This window comes from Diadema antillarum, unplaced genomic scaffold (genome assembly GCF_040938485.1).
Source record: "Diadema antillarum isolate AM-2024a unplaced genomic scaffold, OU_Dant_1.0 scf00000099, whole genome shotgun sequence".
NCBI lineage: Eukaryota > Metazoa > Echinodermata > Echinoidea > Diadematoida > Diadematidae > Diadema > Diadema antillarum.
Genome location: NW_027270988.1, coordinates 2,300,327 through 2,326,619, shown reverse-complemented (window position 1 = coordinate 2,326,619; position 26,293 = coordinate 2,300,327). Strand labels below are relative to the sequence as shown.

At 39.8% G+C, this 26,293-nt stretch overlaps 1 protein-coding gene across 1 annotated transcript; it reads right to left on the bottom strand.

Moving 5' to 3' along the window:
• Positions 1–623: 623 nt before the first annotated feature.
• LOC139718780 (uncharacterized) lies at positions 624–26,293 on the bottom strand. Its single transcript, XM_071630244.1, has 12 exons — positions 26,034–26,293; positions 13,625–13,767; positions 13,050–13,252; positions 11,624–12,030; positions 10,831–10,948; positions 10,238–10,384; positions 9,408–9,548; positions 8,187–8,294; positions 7,240–7,394; positions 5,625–5,911; positions 3,729–4,067; positions 624–2,968 (listed from the first exon to the last, which is right to left on the bottom strand). Exons 1-12 carry the CDS (start codon positions 26,114–26,116, stop codon positions 1,029–1,031), a joined length of 4,071 nt encoding a protein of 1,356 aa, XP_071486345.1. The 5' UTR covers positions 26,117–26,293; the 3' UTR covers positions 624–1,028.

The following is a 26,293-nucleotide window of genomic DNA, read 5'->3' as shown; positions in this document are numbered from 1 at the left end:
TTAAAATGATGTATAACTCAAATCAAATAGACTCTCCTAACCTATCTAAATATTGGAAAGAAAGCACAAACTCCGGAAAAGTGTGAACTGAGAAAAGAGGCTCTGAAGTACAGTGTCTATTCAAGCACTTAATCTTTACCAAACCGTGCTGGCTGTGCGATGAATGGGACAAAAAAACAGGAAGTAAACCATCAGAGTAACAACAATGAAAGGATTATCAAATTAAACTGAAATTAAGCATGCCTCATTAACACATTCTGTCCATAATTAATGCCAACTTTCAAAGCAGTAGCACTGTCCTTTCAAAAGTTATTAGAGTTGAAAGTGAAGAGTGTGGACAAGGTTTTTCAGAAATGAAAAAGGGATTCTAAAGACGCACCTAATCACACTATTCTACCAAAAACGTTCGAGATAAACTGCCAAAAACACATACTTTCCTACCCGTTTTATGATACCAAATTTTAGCATAATGTAAAAGAAGACCCGCTCTTTCGGAAAATATGAAAAAGTCAAGTTCGGCTAGGTTGAACCATTTCACTTATTTTCAGTCCTTACGCAAAATCAGTGTGTGCGACTTTATGTTCGTTTTGAGGTGCACGGTCACATATAGAAACTTGCTTTCCAGACAGAGCAAACTCTCTGCCAATCACTATGTCAGCATTTTGTTAACGATTTGTTACTGAAGTGAGTTGGAAATTGCATAGAGTTATCACTGTTACACTTGCATTTCTTGACTCAAATTACAGCCAGCCAGTCTTTCCGGGCATTCTGCGTCATTTTCTTCTCAAAACTTTTGCGGTGATATATAGACTTTCAACACAAGCAAACTGGAAAACAATCAACACCTTATTCTCAGGTCAAGCAGGACTTTGCTTTACTTCAATTTTTCCCTCTAGTATTAGCACATCATCTGTAGTTATATACATTGCTTGGGGTGTAAGTACTTTTTAACAATGAAAGCAGGAAAAGAATTTAAACAGACACAACACAGAAGTGCATTTGAAATTCATTATAATGTTCAGCTGTAGCTAACAAAATGGGGATGCCGTCGGGTCTTGTGTTTTGAACATATCCTTCAGCTGTATCTCTGGCTCGGCAGCAAGCTGTGCAATGGCCGCCGCCATATCACCATCCCCCTGCCCATTCCCTGGGATCTGGATCTGGAGGGTTATGGGAGGAGAATCCTGCCCTGCCCCGCTGCGGCTAGTTCTGGGATCCCCCATGGGGAAGTTGGGCCGGATCCTACCACCAACGTCGAATGAGGATACCGACTGTGGCTGGCTGTGGTGTGCACTCGGCACTTTGCGGTGCCCGATCCCTCCGCTGGCATCCAAACTCTCGGCGCCTTCCCCAGCAGCACTCTCCGACCCATCTGGCCTGCGCTGAATCTTGGGGATCGAGAAGCCCTGCAGGCCAGGCTTGCGACTGCCCACCATTTGCCGTTGGTCAACATCCATAAGCGGCGGAGGGGCAGAGACTCTCTCATCTATGTCCTGTGCCGGCAGGTTGTCTGACCGCATGGGACTAGCTGAACTGGGGTTGCCGCTGCTCGTCTGCCTGGACAGGCGAGGATCACGACTCTCTGTCGTCGCTAGTCTTGGATCGCGAGACTCGGTGGCAGGTGGTCTGGATACCCTTGGGTCCTGTGAGGCCTGCTTGGGCTCTGCTGTTCTGGGGTCCTTTGGTGCACTCCGAGGATCACTTGGAGCAGACCGAGGGTCTCCAGGTGCAGGTCCTCGGAATCTGTTGTTCTGTTGATCACCTGGTCCACTAGGGTAGTTTTGATACCCCGTTGCACCCACTGACATGTCAGACATTTGCCTGACCAGAGGAGGCCTGTTGAACGGCAACCGCTGTCTGGGCCCTGGACCCATCGGGGGCCTTGGTCCTTGAAATGGGGGACCGCGTGGTCCTATGTTCATGTCCAGTGGAGGCATGTCCTGAAATCCAGCCATTGGCCCATGAGGTCCTGGAAAAGGAGGTCTCATCCCTCTCGCCCGTGGTCCTTGCATGAATCGTGGGTCTGGCATGGGCGGCATTGGTTTCAATGGCCCTCGTGGGGGGAATGGCAGAAGCCCATCCTGCCCCGTGGGCCTTGGTCCAAGTAGTCTCAGACTTTCGTCAGGTGTAGGCAGGAGAGCTATGGGAGGGGTATCTCCTGCCTGTCCACCTTCCTGCAAGCTCTGGGCCAAGGAACGAGGGTCTTTGTTCATACGGGGATCCTTTGGAGGACCGCCAGCACCCATCTCTGGCTTCATTCCTTGCGAATCCTGCATTCGGGCCAGCCTTGGGTCCTGGGGACGGTTCATTCTTGGGTCGATCGCTCCCTGTGATGCAGCCAAGTTGGCTGGCGGCATTAGCTGCTGTTGCCCACCTGACTCAAACTGTTGGAAAGTACCTTTGGGATAGCTCGGCTGGCTCTTAAGTTCGGTTGGCGTGCGCAGCTCAATGGGAGGCAGTGACGGCCGGTCCTCCGGGTCATTGATGGAGTACTTATTGTCCTTCCAGTGCAGCACTCTGAATCTCATGTCAGATTTGTCCTTCTTTTGTCGTCCTGCCCTGGGGTCTTCCCGACCTGGCTCACGGACGCACTCAATCAGGCGGAAGTCCTCATTAGTTGGTGACATGGGTGAGTCCAAGATCTCTGCCTTGGGCGAGGACGGGGTGATGGGGGCGGGCTTCATCGTCCCAGGGCCCTTCTTGACAAAGTCCAGGAGGTTGAAGGTCACCTGATTGCCCGAACTAGCCGGCGCGCTGCTTGTGGCTTTCCCCGCAAACAGGTTGGCGAGGGCACTAGGCAGCGGAATGGATGACAACTTCTTGACAGCTTCAGCTGACAGCCCAGGAACACTGGAGTCCTGGCTGGAGGTCTTTGGCTGCTGATCTTCATTGCTGTTTGCCCTTGAGTTGCGCCGCTTCTTGGAACCCTCCTCTTCATCACTTGAATACCAGTTATCATCCACTCGAGCTGTAATGAAATCAGGACAAAGATTTACCACAAATATATTGATTTTTACTGCAGCAGCTTGAAAGTGTGACATCATTTTTGAAAGACTTTCTTGTTCAAGTTCAAGAAGGTATTTGTTTAATCATACATTGTGAAGCATTTCTTTTTACTGTCAGGCTAAATTATTTTGTTTTATTTTATATTGATTATAAATAGTACCATTACCATTTTATTTTATATTGATTATAAATAGTACCATTACGAGAATGTTGGGGTGGAATAACTGGTCATTAGCTGAAAGATAAAAATTATACAGACCTTTCAAATCTATTTCCATTTGCAGAGTAATTTACTTGGGACCTGAACAAAATGCATCAGACAATAACTACCGAAATTGTCACATCAAATAAACACGACACACAGGTACATGTCAGCATATAGGCCTATATTTGCACATCTTTACTTATGATGCGAGATAAAAACTAGCTTTAAATACCTATTAACTATAAGTATTAACAAATTTGAAAACTGTTCTGTATTAAGCAAATACCCAATAAAAGGCAGGGTTCTGTTTCTTGAAAAGGCTTTAAATTTTGGGTAATAATACTCACGTTTTGTCCAAAAAGACAGGATATTATATCAAGTTGTTAATTGCCTTTCTACTGATTTGCTAAATTCAATTATCTATCTGTTTGCATTTCTCTCTGCAATCTGTAGGGAGAACAAGCAAGTGACTGCCAATTGGATGAGACATCGAAGAAGAAAAATGAATGCAGCTCACTTTGATTAGTCTTGTTGCCCTCTTCGGATGCAGCATTGTTGGCCTCAACATCCTGTTTCCCAGCTTGCTGCTTTTGCTGTATCCTCATGAGCAATGCTTTCTGCCGGGCCGGAATGGTGGCAGGCGGCGGCTGGATCTGGGACACCTGCTCCGTTGCCGCGGACTCCCGGGAAGGAGGTTCAGAGTCCGGAGGTTGGACGAGTGGTGGCGCCCTGCCGGTTAGTCCCGAATCGCTTTGGGCTCCCTCGCTGAGAGAGAGGTCGGTAGTACTGGTCTCTGCTGGGGTTGCCAATAGAGTCTTCTTGGGCTGCAGGGGCTGCAACTCACTGCTAGGCATATCTATAGACCAGAGAGAGCGAGAGGGGGAAATGAAGAAGTGGTCACTTTGGCATCTACAGATTGTACATCCATTACTCGACAGCAACTCACAATGTTTTATGCATGCCTTTTGACTAGTAAATGGGCCAGACATATACTGTAGATACTTTGTCATTCTCTTTTGCTGTTTCCGCTCAGCCTTTCAATTACATCTACAATGCACTCCTGTTATAACACTCCTGTTATAACGAACATGGGTATAACAAAATTCCGGTTAAAACAGAGTAAAAATTCAGGCCGCAACATTATCCGTTGTATGTTTGTTATTGCTATTTGTTCGGTTATAACAAAATTTCGACATCGTGAAAGAAAACTGCCAGTCACAAGAACTTTGTTATAACGGGAGTCCACTGTATATGCATTCCTACACTCAGGAGCATACGGTCAGCAACTCCATGTGAGTCAATCTGGGCAAGGACTGAGGAAAACAATCAAGTAATATTTGACTTCTGTGTGCACAGGCAAAAACACACGATAGGCTATGAATGTAAATTGGGACTTTTTATTTTCAATGAGTCGATGTGTGTGCAGTCCACTTATGCAGAGTTGACTGTATTTGATATTTCGAGTTTTATTCTTTATGACGGCTATAGTAGACGCTTTTCATAATAGTAACCAAGAAGAAAATAATAAACTGAATTGAATACAATGTAAAACCATGTTATAGCTCTTCAGATGAGATTAAAATTATGAGGTCTATTCAATTCAGTTGATCTAGACTATCTGGCCCACACTTAAAACTTGTATGTCACTACAAGTCATGCTTTACATATATAGCGTGTACAAGATTATGAGTGTAACTACACGATCTCTAATGCATACACAATTCACACCTTACATTTATTACTATGCCCTAAGTCATATATCGATTACAGCCATTGTTTTCATGCCTTTTGTTAAAACAAAACAAAAAAGTATTTAGTTTCTACACATTTAACTTGATTACCCGTGAGACTGATGCTGCCTTAAAGGTATTAGCCCACATTTGTAAACCTGCAGCAATTGGTCTCATAGTCAGCATGGAGTTTGGGTATAATTGCAGTAACACCTGTGCAAAATTTCGTTCCAATTATTCCATTACTTTCATAAAAATAAATGAAAATGCACCGTATGCATGCGTATAACGCTCGCTAGCTCCGGTCCATGTACGTACTATACATGCATGCGATACATGTGTAAGTTACATGTACGTAGCTAGCCCGCGCTCGTAATTCGATTTTGGGTCGGGTCGACCCAGTTTGAAAATTGATTTTAAAACGATGATTTTCTCTCTTTTATCGAATGGTATAGACAAAGAGCAACAGGTGAGGTATGTTACTGTTATAACTTGTACTTGAAGTCATATTGGACCTGTTTTATGCAGTTTTGATTTTCGTGGGTTTGCAAATGTGGGCTAGTACCTTTAACCCTGTCTTTCTCTCATTACATTTGCTGAAATTTTACTCTTTGTGACTACAGCCATGGGGACATGCAAATATTGCTTTCATAAGATTTCATAGATTCAGTCCTGGACATTACCTCTGTCTGAGGCAACCGAGTTGTCTTCGCTTTGTGAGCTAGGTAGGGGAGTGACCTCCAGGACACTAGGCTCTTGCTGGTCTCCGGGGCCTGGCCCGTCCTGGCCCTGGGACAACCGTGGGTCCTGGCTGGACCCAAAGCGCTCCATGTTGGGCCTATTGTAATGGTCCTGGTACGGATCCTGGTACTGGTCTTGAGACTGGAACTGGTCCCCGCCGTACGCATCACTGGGATGGTGGCCTCCCATGTCCTCAAAGTTTGTGTTCTCTGAGCCATAGAAGGACATCCTGGGGGAGCAAGTTACAAGAAAAAAAGAGCTTTTCACATAGTAAGCATACAGACAGTTTGAAGAGACATTATTGTGTAAACACTAGGACTATTGTGATGTCAATGTTAGATTTTTAGTGACATCATCATAATCATGTGTTTTTCATTACTCATCCAATACTGTAACAAGACTACAAATCTGCAGCAGCTGTATGTACCTCACTGCTTCAGGTCAAAACAAGTTTCCTTCTTTCATAAGGGTTAGCTTTGAGTAGATCTTACGATGGAATTTTGACTAAAGTCTTGCAGAACAGATGACTATAGATCTGGGAAAAGCTGCTTTGATCTCATACAAAATAGATATAAAAGTATTTGTATTGATTTGGCTGTCAATGAACACGAAACCCTGACAGAGACAGGACTAACATGCTACACATAATTCTCAAAGCAAACACATGAATTTCAGTTTTGATACACTTTAGTCACAAATTACCATTTCTCGATCTTGATTTTGTCTCTGCTTTTGTTTTGTTTCTGTTTTATCCAATACCATGCTTGAGAATGCACAGGAAAATATGATGACTTCAATTCACTTAATAGGGTATGCTACATTGTAAATGGTAAAAGGTTTGTTACACTATGACATGCAGCATTATAGAGGCTAAAATTAAGAGAAACACAGTGAATCCTATCTTCTGATATGGTATGGTATGGTCAATCTTTCCTGTGCAAAATCACTGCTAATGTACTATACTAATGGACAGACTTATCAAGTAGCATTAACTCATTGAAGACTTAGGGTATGCTACATTGTAAATGGTAAAAGGTTTGTTACACTATGACATGCAGCATTATAGAGGCTAAAATTAAGAGAAACACAGTGAATCCTACCTTCTGATATGGTATGGTATGGTCAATCTTTCCTGTGCAAAATTACTGCTAATGTACTGTACTAATGGACAGACTTATCAAGTAGCATTAACTCATTGAAGTATTGTCCCAGGTACTGTAAAACATGGTATATTCGCATGAATTTTTCGCAAATTGGAGCAGACGGCCTGTTACGCGGCATGAAATTTTCGCAAACTGCCACTGGCATTCAATGCACATAGTGTGGACAAGAACTTTCGCATGCATTTTAATTTCACGAATCTTGGCCCTCGCAAAATTCATGCAATTAAAATGCATGTGAACATTCCTCGTTTTACAGTATTCTCGGGGAGGTGTCTATGGGAAATGTGCGTTATAGCAAAATCAGCTTGCCCTCAACGACTTAAAGTGAACAGAACTCCTCCAGAAAGATTATGGCATCAAAATGATCAAGTTCAGGCCTCAACGTGCTACTCACTGTCTTGTTCCCTGTTCCTGTTCCATCATGTTGCTGATGGGCTCGACGTCGATGTCGAGGAGGGAGGGGATCTTACTGGTGTCTGTGGGAGTGGGAAGCAGTCCCTTGGTCTTTGATGGGGGCCGGTCATCGTGGTTGTTGAAGCTTGCAAGGGACTGAAATAAATTGAAATCAAACGTGAAGCATGCAATGTCTTCGATAAAGCCAAGGCGAGTGTCGCCATTACAGATACTTGTGACGCAGGGTCATAGAAAACATGTATCTTTGAGACTTCACACCATACAACATGACACATATAAATCATGTAATTTTGCAAATATTTTCAGAAATGTAGTAAATGTCCAAAGCAGTAAATGAGAATAATGCATATGCCACAGAATAAAATCTTGCAACAATTTTATCAAAACAATCATTCTCTGAAATTCCTTGGAGTGTTCATGTTGATAAGAAGATTACAGAAACTTAAATAAACTTGAAATCACACTCATCAATTCAAAAGCAGTGCTAATATAATATATTTGGAACTCCATACAATCCATTGACTCAAACATATGAACTACAGAAAACACACATAATATATTTTCCCAAACAAACTAGGTTGGTGAAGACACTGAATGATTTTGGAGGTGTTTATGTTCTGTAACTTATTCATAGACCGTCATACAGATTTCAGAATGATGGATGCAACATATAAAACAATCAACCAACAATTCCATGACACTTGCTCCTCTGACAATTGCTCCCATGAAATATCTGCACACTAAAACATAAATTCTACCCACAAACATAACCCTCATCCTAATCCTAACCCTCACATCAAACAGAACCTACAACCCTATCACATCCCTAACCCTAACCCTAGTAAGTTCTTGCCAAAAATAAGACCGGAGCAATTGCTGCAGGAGCAAGCCATATCAGCCTATCATACAAGCTGTCAGCCCACTCACCTTCTCAAGGAGCATTTCAGTGTGTTGAGTGAGAGGAGCATGAGAGAAACGGCATTTATCTGCCTGGAAGCACTCTGCACCGGTGTGGAAGTACTTGCACGGGAACTCCTGTGAGCATCGAGTCAAGGAATGTATTACTGTAAAACGAGGAATGTTCGCATGCATTTTAATTTCGCAAATTTCGCGGGCGCCAAGATTTGCGAAATTAAAATGTACGCGAAAGTTCTTGTCTACACTATGTGCATTGAATGCCAGTGGCAGTTCGCGAAAATTTCAGGCCACAAAAAGGGCCGTCGGCTCCAATTCGCGAAAAATTCATGCCGCGGAGATATCATGTTTGACTGTATCTGGAGCCAGGGAGGGGAGCCCAGTCTTTGGGAGCTGGTGGGCCCAGCATCAGTAGCAGGGTCTAGTCTGGTCTGGTCTGGACCGGGACTAGAATAACAGGTGGTGGTCGGGCCAATCCAGAAATGGTCAACATTGATAACATTGATTTCGGAGCTGTCCTTAATACTGCTGTCTTTGCCCGTGCATTGAAACAATGCATGACAGTGCAATTCCTAAGAATGTTCACTCTGCCTACAATAAACCAAATAAAATCAGAGAGACATATTGCATAGAGTTTAAACAAAACCCAGTTTGGCATACAAAAGACATGAACTTTTGGAGATTCACATATACTTTCAAAGACTATTTGCACTAGTGATAGAATACTGTAAGAGTGGATATTTTCTTGAGTAATTTTTCGCTCTCGGCCCAGTAAGATGAAATTTGAATGTTTTTAATACTTCGGAATCATAACATAAGTAATGGTACGCACAGCAAGCACAATTATTTGTGTGCTTTAATATCTGCTCCTAGGCTGTGGAATAAGCTCCCTCCTCTTCTCAAATCTTCACCCACACTCGATCATTTCAAACAAAACTTGAAGACTTATTTATTTTGATGTCCCTCTATGTGCACTGGACTTATACTGTCACTGCCTGGTATTTTGTATATATTTTATCTCCTATGGCGACCAGGGATGACATGTCATAGCGCTTTGCATCCAGTGGAAAAGGCGCTCTATAAAAATCTACTATTATTATTATTTCTGGTTGCATGAAATGCGTGAAAATGTCCACTTTTACGATATGCAGAGTTTAGGACGTAGTGATGCTACAAACTCCACAACTTTCTGACTAATTATATGTATAGTGGGAGGGGCTTAGTCAGCCGCACAGCAGCGGTGGTCGGTGTAAAAAGGATATCGTGCATGTAGAGGCAGGAGTCACCCTTGTTACAGTAGCCGCTGACGTAAAACTTGCACAGCTCCTGCTTCCTCTGCTGGCTCAGGTCGTGGCTGTATGTGCAGTTCTCTCCCTGCCAACAATAGAGGGCGCTTGTCAGTCACCTTATCAAGTAGAGTACTACATGACTCTCAGCAAATTTATATCATGTTGCATCAATATACTAAGAACGTAACACGACAAAGAAGTACAAGAAAAAGTGGGCAGATAATTTCAAAAGGTCAGAACTCAGCTAACACTGTAAAAAAGTAATATTCACTTTCTAATTTCACTTAGCAGCATTAGCATACCTTTGACACCTAGTTTCCTCATGTTTAAGAAATATAGGACACTATTTTTTTTAACAAACCATTGCCTAACCCTAAATTTTTGTCAGCAGTGTTTGTGAAAATACTTGCTGGGGGTTAAAACTGACCGGGCCATTGGCATTTGTTCATGACATGTTCATATTCTCCCATTTCACAATATAACGCTTTTATAGTACGTACTTACCGAAAGATGCCAGTTGAAAAGTATGTACACTATATACAAGTATATCCTAGTTAGTGTTTGCACCAAGCTATTCTACTATCATAATCTATAGTCTATAATCATAGTCTATGGCAGCCTGTGTGGTAAGGAAATTTAAAATCGATTTTACCTTTTGATAAAATGGGGCCCAGAACAAGTAATTAAAACACAGGACATCCCACATGACGGCTACTGCCTTGGTCAAGGTGGGTGACTTGGGGAAGGTAGGCATTGGAGGCACTGGAAACTCACCTTCTTGCATCGCCCCTCCAGGTAGAACTTGCAGATGAGATGCAACATCATCTTCTCTTCGCCCCTCGGCTCCTTCGGCCTCGGACGATTTTTCCCCTTCATTTTGGCAGCATTGGCAATCTTCCTCAGCTTCTCGGCAATAATGCTCTGTTTTACATAGTAAAATGTAAAAAAACAAACAAACAAATAATCCTAGCACCACTTACATATTGATAACATCTGGAGGGAAGTAAAAGAGAGCCGCTCATCTACTACCAATATGAACAATGTTTAAACTATACTCTCAATAATATGCAATTTATGTGTCGTTCACTCATAAAATTCAAGTGTGTCATATTTGGGTTTATGTATGTGTTGTAGACAAAAAATTTCATATTCTGCATGCTCTGTGTACACAGAATTTGATATTGCGTATGGATAAACACTATTTTTCACGATACACTTTCCTATCTAATTACAACGGGATAAACTGCAAGCACATCTTAGAATATCTTTATAATGCTTGTCAGTTTTTTTAGTTTTAAAAGCCTGAAAATTGACTTTAAAATAAAAACGGGAACAAGCCTGGATTAAAGGGCAACTGCTTCACTCACATTGCCGACGGGTGGCCCCTTTCCTCGACCACGGCCCCTCCCCCTCATTGAGGGCATTCTCACTGGTACAGGGGGCGGGACATGGACGTCTTCTTCTTCTGACTCTTCATCAACGTACCTGTGACAGAAGCGGGATGTCAGATAGTGAGCTTCACAAATGGGTGCTTCTTGATGACAAATGCAATGTAAAGGCGATCTCAAAACATAAGAATAAATATCCTCACTATGTTAGCACACACTCATTTCTATCATAGAATTATACTCCTGAGGAAAACAAATTATACCACTACTATTTAATCTTATCCTTCCCCACCTTGATTCTGGCAATGGATAAAATGTACCTACACACTCTGAAACCTGTGTGGCACATGACAATTCTACATCGAAAATACACTTGAATTACATCATTGATTCGATTACATTGCCCAACTGGGCCTATATCCAAAGGCAATACTGCACAGTGGCACTGGGACAACACTCCCTTACCAGTAAAAAACACTGTTATACCAGTAAGACATGGAAAAAATGGGTACCTACTGGTCTGACAGACAGGTCTGAAAAGTAGAAAAATCAAGTTAGTGTGTAGCCCTGCCAATGGGCAATATAGAGTGTGATAGTGACTGTAGTTTTGCTAGTTTTCTCTAAGATGTGGGAACTAATGTAATTTCAACAAGTGCAACCCACCAAACAAACTATGACTTATGAAATCTATTCAACCACATCTCTACAACATCCAGTGGATAATTATCCTTTCCTGTCAGTTAACATGGAGGTAATTGAGTTCATGTCTCACCCTTCTTGGTATGCTTTGTATTTCCTCATCTCCTCCTCATACGAGTCAGCTCCAGAGCTTCCATAGCCACCTCTTTCCATGTCCCCATCATCGTCTGGATGCATGGGCCCCCTACCCATCCGCCAGGGGTCCCCGGCCGCCACCGATCCGCCCCTGCCCGTCCTCTTCTTCCCGCCGCGCGAGCCCCTCCTGGTCCGCCTCCTGGACCCCGCTCGCTCCGCCAACATCGCCTCCTCCTCCGCCTCCTCGGATGGTTGCCTCATGGGGGCGTCCTGCTCAGGCCAGTCGTCGGGGTCAGAGCCGGTGGGTCTCCTCCTCTCTCGGTGCATGGAACGTCTCTTCCTGGGGGGAAAGCTCTGCTCCAAGAATTTCCCAGATTGCTCAGCATCCTGCTCCTCATCTGCACTCTGTTTCCAAGAAAAGTGTACAGAGGGGGAAATGAATAGAAAAGCACTCGGAGAGCGCAGACCTCCGCCAAGCAGCACATTTCCACCCGTATGCATGTTGGAAATCGCCCAATTTACCAATGATTGAGAAGGCCTGTGTTTATGTCACACAGCTTCCTGCTGTGCAGTGGCACTTAACCCTAACTAGGCAGGGGGGGGGGGCCTCCGAGGCCCCCCACTCGACATTCCGCGCGATGTATCGCAATTGCAAAAAGCTATCGCTGCGACATTTCATGACTTTTTCTTTCGAGTCTCCCGCATCTCTTGACACCAAATTTGCGACGCCCGGGTGTGCGGTTCCGAAGTTACGCATAAATATGTACATGCATGTCAGACCCAAAATTGCTCAAAAATGTGAATTTGTGTACAATTTCAATGAAAACTGTGCTTACAGGCAAATTTCATAAAAGCATGATTATTTTGGTGTTTTATTGATTAAAATCAATGAATAACATATTTTCTTATTCAGAGCAATGTCGCGGACAAATTTCATCCAAAAAAAATGAAAAACATAAAGCAGAAAAAAACAGAGAAATACATAAGAAATTCAAAAAACAATAAAATAGTGAAGAATTTTTTCTGATATCACAATTTTTTTAAATTACATTTGCTAAGGACACTAAAAAGAATATTTACACAAAAAATGTGCCTGCTTTGAGCTTTACTTTATTTATACCAAATAGTTTGATTTCATGCATCATTATGCATAAATTAGCATAATTTAGCATAAATAATCATTTTTTGAAAAATCAACTTCATGGTATTTTAGATTACATCATGGGCAATGTGTGTGCCAATTTTCGTCGCAATTGCGCGGTCGATGGCCGAGATCTGGAAGGGGGGGCCTGGGAGGCTACACTATATGGATTGAATGCTAGAGGCAACTCACGAAGATTTCATGCCATGGAAAAGGCTGTCTGCTCCAATCAGAGAAAATTTCATACCGCGAAAATATCGTGTTTTACAGTATGGATGCTCACCCCTGCTTCTTCCTCGCTGTGCGAGCGGTGTCGCTTGCGGTGCTTGGACTTCTTGTGGTGGTGTCGGGACCTGCTGCTGTGTTTCTCCTTCCTCCGTTTCCTTCGTCGTCTCCTCTCCTCCTCTCCGTCATCGTCCTCCTCCTCCTCTTCCGCCTCCTCATCATGGTGGCGCCTTCTCCGTCTACTCTTGCGTGGGCTCTCCTCTGCGAAGAGAGATTTTAAAATAGCAGATATCGTCAGCTGAGAACCCAAAAGGTTGTTGTTCCAATTTCTTCTTTTTTTTGGGGGGGGGGTGGGGGTGGGTGGGTGAATTAAATTATTGGTATCTTTTTTGTAGAGCAAAATTTCTGCATTATGATGTCAATTCTAAATTATTTTCATTTTCATTGAAATGATAAATATTAAAAAAAGACAAGAGTGCTACTTTACGCTATATTTTAAACGATGCTTATAAATCTATCTACAGTGTACTTTCAATGAGATAAGCTTAGTTTATGAAAACTGATTATTTTGTTTTTATGTACGCTCATCAGCTGCAAAAAGTAACAGCTTATACTGTATTGTATAATATGCACCTTCTTCTTCATGCTCTACCGGTGGTCCGCCTTCATAGTCGCCCATCTCCTGCTCCATCTCATGTTGCTCGGCAACCGCCTCCCCTTCACCCCCATCGCTCAACTCGCCATCCTCCAGAATCTCTCCTTCCTCTTCCAGATTCCTGTACGAAGAAACAAGAAAATTTGCAGGCCAAATAATTAGTTTAATGTTTCAACAATTAAGACTCAGGGAAACAATTCAAATTGACAAGCACCACCTGACTTTAGTGCCCAGCTTTGTGTGTTTTTGTTTGATAAAAAGAGACCAAAACGATAATTGGGGCTATCATGACAACAGCTAAAATTCTTAGTTGATTGGTAAATATCCCCTTTTCTTGTATTTCCATTGTGAGGTAAGTGGGATCTAGTTTTCAGTATTCTTAATTGAATCTAATGTCAAAGGATTGGGCAGAGAACATCTGCCATACAGGTCATAATTCTCAATCCAATTAGAAAACTACAACAAAAATACAATCATAAGTTTTTGCTTCTCATGAGAAATGTAAGTTGAAATAATGTGCAAATAAATTGCATGCTCTGTAGATACAAATGAATCAAACAAAACACCTGGATGTCTACTATTAAACCAGACAAGTGCATCTGTTTAAGAAGTGAGAGGTACTAAAAGTAATAATAACGTGTACTATTTAAAAAAAAAGTTCAAAAGAAACAATCTGTGGTATTTAGTCCATGCTACATTATTTGATTATAAAACATTAAATGCAAATATTTTGGTAGTTGGCACACAGTAGGCCTATGTCTCAAACCATCTATGCTATGACATTGAATACACAAAGCAGAAAGAAATGATATAAATGTACAATCATTTTAAAACTTCTTGAAGACCAACCATGCTGAAATCACAGCTGGACATACAAAGACAGAAGGCTTTCTCTTTGGTTTATCTGTTTTCTTTAAACTCCTTTGGCACTTTGCCAACAAATATGAGGAGTTCACAGTGCTTTTCTATATATTCAGAATGACTATGCAGCAAAAAAAAAAAAAAAAAATGAACAGCTTTATCTCTATAAACATGGGGAAATATAATGTAGGTTAAGAGTCTTCAGAATAAAATTGCAGATCACTAGTCTTAAATCAGGGAAGGAGTTATTTAGTTACTTTCTTCTCTCAGCATTGATGTAATCATCATTATCCACTATCACATCTGCAATACCCAAAGCTAAATGCAAAGATTTCTCTGCAATCTGTATTTGAAAAAAAAAAAAAAAAACATACCACCCTTGATTTGTGATTTAAGTCAATATGAAAGCAAAGTAAACTTACCAAACTTTGATATTCTGACTTTGGATTTCTTAAATTTTCTACATTCTAAGTCTTGAACAGATATGAAATGTATCCCATTGTACATGTATTAGAAATCAAACAACTGATCCCCTAAAATATCCTACTAATGTCAAGGTATGAAAAGCAGCCAAAGATAAACTGTCTCAAGAACATTAGTTTTGAAACTTACAAGCAGGAAAGCAGACAAGGAAACATGCATTGGGTAAGCACTATTGGGGCACCCGTCCCGCTTCATCATGAATATTCATCAGGCAGTAAGATACTGTACTAGTAAATGGCAGAACGCTGGATACTTGCAAAACGTATCGCAGGGAAATGTAAAAATCTCGAAAAATTGCATCAACGGGGAATGTTAAAACGTCTCGCCGAGAGATGGAAAAATGTTCAGTTTTGCTGAGAAATGTAAAAACGCTGCCGGGAAATGAAACAAATATCCTACTAATTTTAGCGCTTAGAAATATGATATTAAGCGCTTTATAAATGTTATGTATTATTATTAAATATGTATTTCCATGGTATTACGGATACATGTAGATGATGAATATTCATGATGAAGCGGGACGGGTGCCCAGATAGTGCTTACCCATGCATTGTGGCAGGCATGACCATTCAATTCAATGCACCAAAATACTGTAGTTATCATAGATTTTTCATTCATTCATTTTGTGATTGTTTCTTTCCTCATTATTTCTTTACATCTTCATTTGTCTAGTACTCATGGCTTTCACTTGCTTTGTTTTGCATTTACATCAGTGAGGTCATATCTTTGAATACCGGTACATGTATTTGTGCGGTAACGTATGTGGTAGGGGACAACCGCAGGAAGATGTTGGTACAGTGTATCTCAGTATGGGATGAGTTTTGTAGGGTCATCTGTTTCTCTGTTAATTTGTACTGTTCAAAGGGATATCTGTGATTGTTAGAATAATTAATTGCATTTGGCCATAATGCAGCTACCAGTAAAAGAGCTGCCAACTTCTCCAGATTTAAAAAAAAAAAAAATCTGATTCTAAAAAATCATGTCCTTCAGTTTTGGGGGAAAATGCGCTTGTTGTGCTATGCTATGAATCAAATACCTATTTTGGGGGGGGGGGGGGGGGGGGGGGGTGGGGAGAAAAGACTTTCAAGTACCAGTACATATTTTCTGATTTTAGATTAACATATCAAAATGTAATATCTTAGAGACATTTCACATGGCAACCCTGCAATAAACCCTTGTTATCTAAAACTATGAAGGGTCTTCATTCATACACGTATTGTGTTTGTACTATGCTACCTGGCTGAAAATGTTATCACAAAATCTCTCCATCTGCTACAGATATAGTGCAATGATTCTTCTTTGTTTATTCATCTATTTATTTTTTTTACAGATATAGTGCAATAATTCTTCTTTGTTTATTTAGCTTTTTTTTTTAATTCACTGGTAGTGCAATCTGTATCACCGCTCTAGAGATCTGTACTTCATTTCGTTTTGTCAGGGCAAACCTCTTTCATTAGTATGTTAACAACTTGCACTCCATCTACTTGTAGGGGGTCTTTTTATTTTTCATTTTCCCCTTATGGATCACTAATTTGGAGATTTTACATCAGGACAGCCTTATCAATCAGTTTCATTGTATCCCTTGACTGGCCCTGTGACTTCCATTTTGAAATACCGGTACTGTAATTCAATCTAGTCAAGACAGCAATTATAGGGCATGGGACTGTGAAAATTCATTTGAACCCATTGAAGACATACATTGTATACTCGGCAGGTGTACCGGTACTCTGATTTGGGGAAACATTTGATTTATATAGCAATGTACGAGTCAGATCGTCCTTAACAGGTAAAAAAGGATGGGAAGTGGGTGACAGTGGTACATTGTTTCATGTCTGGGTCTATTTACCCCATGCCAGTGGAAACACTGGTGGATATCAATAGTTCTACAAGGTTTTGGGATGATGTTGTAGGAAAGCAGGGTATGTATAAATACCATTATATTCAAATAGAGCATTTTATGTCCACATGGACAGACAGGAGGGTGCTCTAAATCCACTCATCCACTCAGGGCTACTACAGATCACTTGTGGGAAAGTGAAATAAATGGGCACTTGCATTCCATGAAGGTGGCCTTGGCCATCATTGTTTAGATTCTTTTTTCTCTTTCTTTTTTTTTTTCAGGGCCAATTAAGCTATTGGCCCTACTGTGGAAAATTATTTATGCCATTTAGATCAGATTATTTATCATAAGGTATGTTAATGATTAGTCAGTATGTGTGAGTCATTTCATCTTTTATCCTCCCTGTTTAGATGCAACTGACATTAGGGGATACATTTATAAAGGACATAGAAAGCCCCAGTTTAATCAGTGAACCTTATTAGGTTTTGGCCAAATAAGTGGCAGAACTGGTAACATATTATACATTTATATAGGGCCTACACAACTAATGGTTTACTGATACACAGTGGACGGCAAACATGGTCTTTGGACTGTATGTTGCTTTCCTTATGATTGCTTAGCCATTGGTGGCAATAAAATCACAGAGTACCGGTAAACACAGCTGTGCTAGATAAATCCAAATATGAGACATGTTTAGATACAGGCCTATAATCTCAGTACTCTGTACGGTACCGGGGTACCTGGTACTCAATTTATCATTCAGTTCCCAGAGTCTGAAGTCAAATGTTCTATTGAAATTGAGTACCGGTACGTAGACATGTGCGAATATTTTCAGATTTCCATAAAAGAATGTAGCTAGGGCTCTGTTTATACATTACACAAGTATCACTGGCTTGTCTGGCGCAGTATTTAATTCTTATAATACCTAAACGCACTGCCTGGGATCATAAACTTAAAGGCATTATGGGGGTCTTATTTACCATTTGCAGAAAAAAAAAAAACACATCTTTTGTGCTTCAAACTATAGTTCTAAAATGTCAGTTACAGATAGAAACAATATAAAAATGTTAATCAGTATTTAAAGTACAAGTACCAGAATTGTTAAATATACAAAATGTGAACAAGAAGTACCGGTACTTAATAACAAAATCATCTCTGGAATAAACCGTGTACAGCAGTAATGGTTTAAGAGTATGGATATCTCCTCATATTTTAGGATTTATTGTACCGGTAACATTTTTATATGGTAGAATTATTTTGTGATTTAATTGACCTACCATGTACACATATGCATCAAATGTGATGACTGGTACAATTAAGTCACTGCTCCTAATGGTAAACAGTAGGCTATCATACCTTTAATTTGCAAAGTGCCATCATAATAATTACCGGTACGGTCACAGAGTTGAGAGTGTCTTTGTGAATTTAAATTAGTATCAAGGCTACAAGTATTCCCCTTATAATGATGATACTTTTTGTTTCACTGTAAGTGGTTTTGATTATATGCTCCACCTGTGCAGCAAATGAGTCAGGCTTCTGGAATATGGTGCAATAGTCAAGCACATATCCAGTTATTTAATGAAGTACTGTACCAGAACTTGTAGGCCTACATGTACCATACTCATTGTACTGTATTTTGACAGCATGCATCACAGACACTTGCCACACCCATTGGTAATAAGCCATCTAGGCTTGCTATAAGAACTATTAAGGGCCTTCATGAATGTGTGATGAGCTCTCAAACAATCCAGCTTGGTGACATTTAGCAAATGAATAACTACCCCCCTGAATGTGTACCACTACTAGAGTACTAACACAGGTCGCTAATGTGAAGCATTTTCCACCTCAAACAAAACTAATGGTTACTTTCAGCCGCCATTGATCATACAGAAAAATCTACATGCAATTTATGGATATCCAGGATATCTAAATATAGCTCGCCAATCAGCTCCCTAGAAGTGTTATGAATATTAATAGCTATGAAGGAAACTGGGTCTTAGCATTTGCACAAGAGGGCACTCAGCTTTTTGGAGGGACAGATAAAGACAGGAAAACCTTGCACTGTACTACCACAGACACATTTGCTTTTAGAGAGTACAGGCAGGTACAAATGAAACAAACGAACAACCAGAGACGTCCAAAAAACACACAGAAATGAATTTCTGATATGATGGGTGTGTAGTTTGGGTTTCAGTGTGTAACTGCCTCTGACAAGGATTATATTCTTGTCCTTTATATATTTGACAAGCTTATACAGATCCTGAAAGAATTCTGTTATTCTCACCATTGCTATTTTAGAGTAATTTCTGTCTACTTCAGTTCTATTGAAACAAAACAAAATTAAGACCATGCTGATTTAAACTTTGGGGCTTTTCGCTGCTCGAAGACCAAATGAGCTGTACATTATCTTAAATGTAGAGGTAAATAAACGCTGAACACATTACGTATATTAGCATAGCACCTATAGGTACCTGGTAGGCAGATTACTCGGAATTATAGCGAAACACATTCAGAGCATAACAAACAATTCCTTGGCAATACCCTAGCCCACAACAAAACAAAAAGAATAAAACATATTCATCTTAAAATCACAAATGACATAACAAAAAACAAAAACAAAAAATATTCTTTAGGGCAGAAAGCAGTCAAAAGAGATAGAGTATCTTTTTCAAGTGAAGATATACAGCATCAAGGTAACCGAAATAAGGATCAAACGGAATAGCAACCGTTAGCAATTTTATCAAAGATAAGATACCCGGTAGTTATGAAACTTGTATGTGTTTTTCATTGAGAAGGCCAATATCAAAACTGTACTTTCACCATACATGCCAACTGGCCTTGATATTGTCACGGTTTTGTTTGTTGTTTGTTTGACTGTACATTTGTATGTCTTTTTTTTTTTACTCTTTAATTTTTTGTTTTAGCAACAAGTCGGCAAGAGAGACTTGGATCAATGAATAAGATTTTTGTTGAGCAGCAAATTTAACCTAGCAATGACTTTCAGGTAGACAATGAGTATAAGTCATTACACTATCAAAGTATTTTAAAAAACGCCAAAAAAAAAAAAGAATCTGAATTTGTGAACAAAATGGGGGTTATGGGTTGATAACATTGTCTGTTAAGCTAATTGTATAATCAGTTGCAACCAATATCACTTTCCATTAAAAATCTGTAAAACTTTAAAATTGGCCACTTCGTTGTGTTATGTCCATTTCTGATGAGACTTTCTACAAAAATATTTCATTGTCTGATTTTTTTTATTCATCAGTCACCTGGAATGAGGTGAGATATTTCACTTTAAACTTCATCCAGGAAAAAAAAATGAAGGTATCGGGACAAAAATGACACAAAAGGAGAGGGATAGGAGAGCACTGTCTATGTTCTGTGTCTAAAGTCCTGAAGACTTTCATTGGCATCAAAAATATTTTCATTTTCAAATCACAATTATGAATTACATATTACATGTAGTTCTCAAGGTTTTGACAAATCCCATCTGATTTTGCAAGTCAAAGGGCATTTTGGGGCTCAGCTCTGATGATTCACAGCAAGTGTAACAGAGTAGAGAAAGTCTAATCCTTTCATCCATCTGGCTTAATCTCCAGAAACCTCAAAGTTTATTCACATTTTAAAGCTTGGAAATGCCTGAAGAAGACAGCCCTACCCACCAGAATAACTTAATCACTGTCTTATTATCTAATTCATCACCTCTATGAAATTTCATTTCTGCAATGTCCATTGACAAAAAAACAAAACAAAACAAAACAAAAAAGCTTAGACTCTCATGGACTTGCTCACAAAATTGCATATCCAATGGAATGAAAACTTAAACATATCCTTTTGCACCTTTTGCAACAATTTTTATTTTAGAGCTATTGTGCCAGTGATGGCTGTGAAGGGAAAGAAGATGTATGAGAAACTGATAAACAAAGAATGTTTCTTAACAAATATTTTTGTCCAAGCCATCGGGAGAATTGATACATGATGACAACATCACCTTATCTGATTTACATATTTGGTGTCAATTAAACCACTGTCCTGCAGAAACAGGTGCAACATGTATAAGTTTTTATCGGATGTTCTTTGTACATTGAATGTCCATTACACGTGTATTTGCCTTAAGCAATCTTATTGTGAAGTTAAATTCAATATTGGGCATTTCAATGTAACCCAGTCCTTGCAGGGACCTTTCAAGCCATGTATTGTACATGTACAAACTCTAAGAGCGAGGGTATCATAATATCTTCAAGGTAAGAGACAGTCAGAGCCAAAGACCTCAGCCGTTGTCAAATTACTCATGATGCACAGATTCCCAAGAAATACTTCTTTCAGGATCTTTGTTCATTTTGCTTGCTGATCCCTATGCCAGGTTAGTGCATTAACTTGCAACAATGTCCATGGGATATGAAATGAAGGGAATAAATCATGTAAAATAATTACCACCGAGCCTTCCTCTCAGTTAAAAAAATAAAAATAAAAATTGCATGTGACTTGTAATAGTAATGACATTTATTCATTAATTTATTCATTCACGGATGGATTTCTTTCACTAAACGAGCTGCAATCGCAGCCAGTCTTCTTGTGTAAACTACATAACTCACACATCACCCCCCCCCCCTTAAAAAAAAAAAAAGGATATAAAAAATATAAAAAATAACAACAAATAATAATAATAAAAACAACTTTGATAATCCCGGAATTGATGACTGTGGCAGACCTTCCTTTCTGACTGAAAAACAGGAATAGATTAACTAAAAAATTGGAAAGAAAGCACATTTCCCATAAAGGTGTGTAATAAAATTATCAAAAAAAAAATAGGAAACTCCTACTGAAACAAGAGCTGGAAAGGGTCAAAATTCAGGTTCTTTTCTCTAAATTCAGAACGGTTGAGAAATCTTCTGTAGTAATCTTGAAGTTATGACTAAATGGAGAATGAATATTGATGCAGATGGTCAAAAGGACTGGACTTGGTCAAGTGTTAGATGGTGGTCTATATATGACGAGGTGAAGGACATTTTACATTGACATATTGGCCAAAGCAAGCCACTGTCACAGGGCTCTGTGCATGTTTTGTTCTTGCATAAAGAATTGCTGCTTGTTTGGTAGGTGTGTTTGTGTGTGTGTGTGTGTGTGTGTATTAGGACCTTTAGGCCCTATATGAATTGTTGTATATTGGCAGGGCATGTATGTCACAGATGAAGTGTAGTACATTACATCAGATAATGCCATACGACATTGAAAAGGGATTAGAAAGAAGCTGGGCATGCACAATCAAATTGGCATGCCCATACAGTATCACATTGTCCTGGAAGAATACTTTTGTCACTTTTGCACCCTCTTCACCATTAACCTCTCCCAATGATTGACATTATAACATCATTATTGTTTTGTTGTTGTTGTTGTTTGCGGGGGGGGGGGGGGGGGGGCTTTCATCCTATACATTGAAGGAGGAATAGCAGTAGATTAGTAGACAAAAATCCTACTACTGATGACAATAAAAGAGAGAAAAAGGTATTATTGCATTGTTTTGTTTTCGCAGAAAATGACAAATTCTCAAGGTACTGAACAAGCCTTTATAGCTTTCTCTGTTTTTCAAGTGAAAGATACAAGTGTACATGTACAGTGTAGGTAGAGGTATATTGTATATTGAGGTTTGCCATGATTACTGAAGACTTAATATCTAAAATGGTGTTGCACGTAGACTACACATTATCAAAAAGAAGAAAAAGAGGGGTGGGAGGGGGGAAGAAGACAATATTTACAGTAAAGTGATAGGAAAGGGTATGCCAATGATATCCTTGTTTTTCATACATCTTAGCATCACCTGTAATATTCGTCTCATAGTCCTAGTAGACAATAAAAAAATTATTTAAAAAAATAAAAAAGCTCTTCACTGCTGTCTATTTTGTGTTTCTCATGCATAAGCTAGGATTATAGACTGGGGGAATGAGACAGAGAGAAAATAAAATGTTTAAATTCTGTGGGGTGGCTGTTTGGGGTTGTTTTTTTTTTTTGTCTTAGTGTTTATATTTCTTTTCTTCTTTTTGTTACTTCTCATTTGTTTCATTCACTTTCATTCATGATATCATGTGTTTGAAAAACTAGTTAAGTTTTTGTCACACATAAAAAAAAAATTAAAAAAAATAAAAAATGTGTTGGTGACCAAAAGGGAAAGAATGCAATATGCTCTGTATGTTGTATAAATGATACTGTGTGAGTACAGATGGGTAGACTTTCCTTGATAAAATGTGGATATTAGCACGTGCAGATGCAAATTACCATGTATTCCTGTGCAATTAAGTGGTAAAAAGTAGTATCAAGAACTTGAATTCTAGTAGAGAGAATTGAGCATTGGAAATTGAGATCCTTACAAATTGTAATGACTTTCAAAGTAATTGTGATTCAGATGAAATCCTTAGTTGATGAATTAAATAGCAAATAAAAATAATAATTTACGAAAGTGAGAAAAGAACAAGTTTTCTTCCCTGCTCTTTCATTGCTTCACTTTTAAATTTGTAATTCAGAAAATAGCTCATGGGCGGTATGAAATTAAGTCCATGTGAAAACCCCTTTCCTTTAAAAAAAAATAAAAAATAAAAAATAAAAAACAATGAAGGCAAGCTATTTGATTTTCTTCATTTCCAGAGGCAAGAATTCATTATGCTTTAGCCACCACCATACAGTGTACATCATGTACCTGGTATTGCAATAACTGAACAGCATGTGGAATTAGGTCTAGAATGCAAGACTAAGCAGTAGACACAGAATCACTTGTGTGCGACAGCCATGCTAGTAGCAGGCCTTTTGAGGATACAAGAAGATTGAGTCTTCATGCAACAGTACCTGTCATAGTATGCTCTTGTAATTAACTAGGTAGTGTGCTTCAACATTTGTGTTACCACTATGTTTTTAATGAACACTCAAGTTAACCCATTTCAATCTATTGAAACCACATTTGATGTCCATGCACAATAGTGGAGGGGGGGGGGGGGGGGTAGAGGGAATACAGTAGAGATGGCTAGTCTGAATTTCCAGACCACTCTACAATGTACAATGCACATGACAAGTGTAAACCAACACGTTTTCTAATGGATTAGCATTGTGAATGGGGATTACTGTATTATACGGGGGAAGGGAAGGTGAATGTGGAATTGTGACTTTCCTGGCACAGTTAAATGACCATACCTGCATGGCTTCAAAATGGGTTGTTCAGTGTTGAAGACTATTTAGTTCACTTGTGTAGGCCTACTGCACTGTGCACTTGAACAACTGGTTGAACATAACACGCAACAGATATGTGTACACATAAGTTTTCACACATCAACATTGATCTGATCATTTGATACATGGAAATGTCTACAAGACACACATGAAGCTGGTGAAAGCAGTGATGGTTTGTGGATTTTTTCAGTGTTTTCTGTTATCATCTGATTACATATCAATATTAACTTTACAGCTGCTGTAGTAAAGTGGTATTGGATACATCAAAACAGGCTCATTGGGACCGTATGTTTTAGCAGAGCTTCAAGGAGACTCCCTCACGAGTTTGTTAACCAGAGGAAAAGCTCCAAAATTATGGGACCTATAGCTATGACCTTTAATCTTCACAGTGCTGTTACTGTTTTCCTTTCTGTATTTCTCTGAAGGGGGTGGGAACTCTGTTCATTTTCATCAAATATTTGATAATATATACAGACTTCTAGAGCCATCTACAAAATGTAACTTAATTAATGTCAGAAACATAGAAACATGAAGAAATAGACTCTGGACTTGAGGAAGAGCTACAGCTAGGAAATAGCAGGAAACAGAAAAGACAGGGGGAAAATGTAATTCAAGGAAAAGGGAAAGAAGATTGGTATAAACTTAAATGTGAAACTAAATGTAGGCCCTACAGTGTACCACTAATCAATGATTAGACCTATATCCATTTAAACTGAATTATGTTTGGTGCTAATTGCCCCTGAAACTCGAAGTCAAATATAAAGTAGACCTATTTAAAACCACTACTACCCCAAAATTATGTGTTAAAGTATTAAGTCCTCCATAAACACTGTCATTTCTCTAGTTCTACCTCTTCTGTCACTCACAGCAGGCATGTCGGCCTTGTTTGTATTGTATAGACTCTACAGCCAATTCAAATGTTCACATTTGTTAACATGTGTCTGCAAAGGACACATGCCCCGTTTCTAAATCTAAATGCCATGGAGGTGACCTCCCTCATGCTATAAATTTCTGTCTAGTCTGTGAACGTTGAATAGATGTCTAACATTATTCCGGAGGCTTGTTCCCTCCAGCAACACTGTTCAGGGTTTCTTTACCTTTTTCCAACGACCGGTATCATCACTACTAAGCCTAAGTATTAGTACTATCATCAAACCAAGTTGAATCTTGTCCAAATTGGTAATGCCATGGAGTGTTATGAAGTGGTCTGCTCTACTTAGACTAGGAATGTAGGATGTAGGAAGCGTATGTGAAGACGAAGCTAGCCATGGATGGAGTGGCGCTCATAAACCTATGTCGGTCGAGTCGTGTTGAGAACGATTTTTATTCTTGCTAGATCTAGTCAGAGACGGTATGACATTTCCCAATACCAAACCCATCACCAACCGAGTTAGACTGTTATTCTACTACGATGAAAGTTAAATTTCAGAGCATGCACGAACGAATTTGGCGCGGCAGGGTTCGTTCCCAAAATCTCGACGGATCTTCCTATTGATATTGCCCAGAGTGCAGGTGTATTGTGGACATACACCTAAGATCCAATGTAGGCTAATACATACAGTATCTTAGCACACACTCGAACTCCCATCCCGATGTATCCCCCATACCATGACACAAGTACTGGCCGCTGTTGCTGCTGGCACGTGAGGAATGACCGATTGACAATACACGTAGTCTACTCGTCAGGTCGCCCAAATGACAAGCCGACTCGCTAGCGCTCACGACTGTGTGTGTAGTAACAGCTGAAAGGCAAGTCTCACACCCCTTCAAGAAATCGAACAATCCAGATTGAAGGATGAACCCACGCGAGAACATGACGTCACATGAATACATTAAATATGTCTCCGAAATAGCCAGACTTGGGAGCGACACATTTTAGCAGAAAATATCCACAAAACATCACTGAATTACCACACTTATGTGTATGTACTTACGCTAAACAATATATGTGATACAAATATTAATTTACAGAGATGCTACTCGACCTTTCAGAGCCAGCATTTTGGCTTTCTTTGTTTTCACTGGACACGAGAGGCAGGGGTGTTTCAAACAGGGTTTCGAGCGCCATTTTTCTGACGTTTTCCCGTTTGATTCCTCGATTTTTCCTCGTCAGTGTGTTCTTAGAGTGTTGTTAAAGTAATAGCATTATTTCACCGCCTTTTCACATCCATTTCAAGCCGGTCCATTCTTTCATTTTCACGAGTCGCGTTCTTCCGTCCTCTTCACAGGTAAAAACATGGCGTAC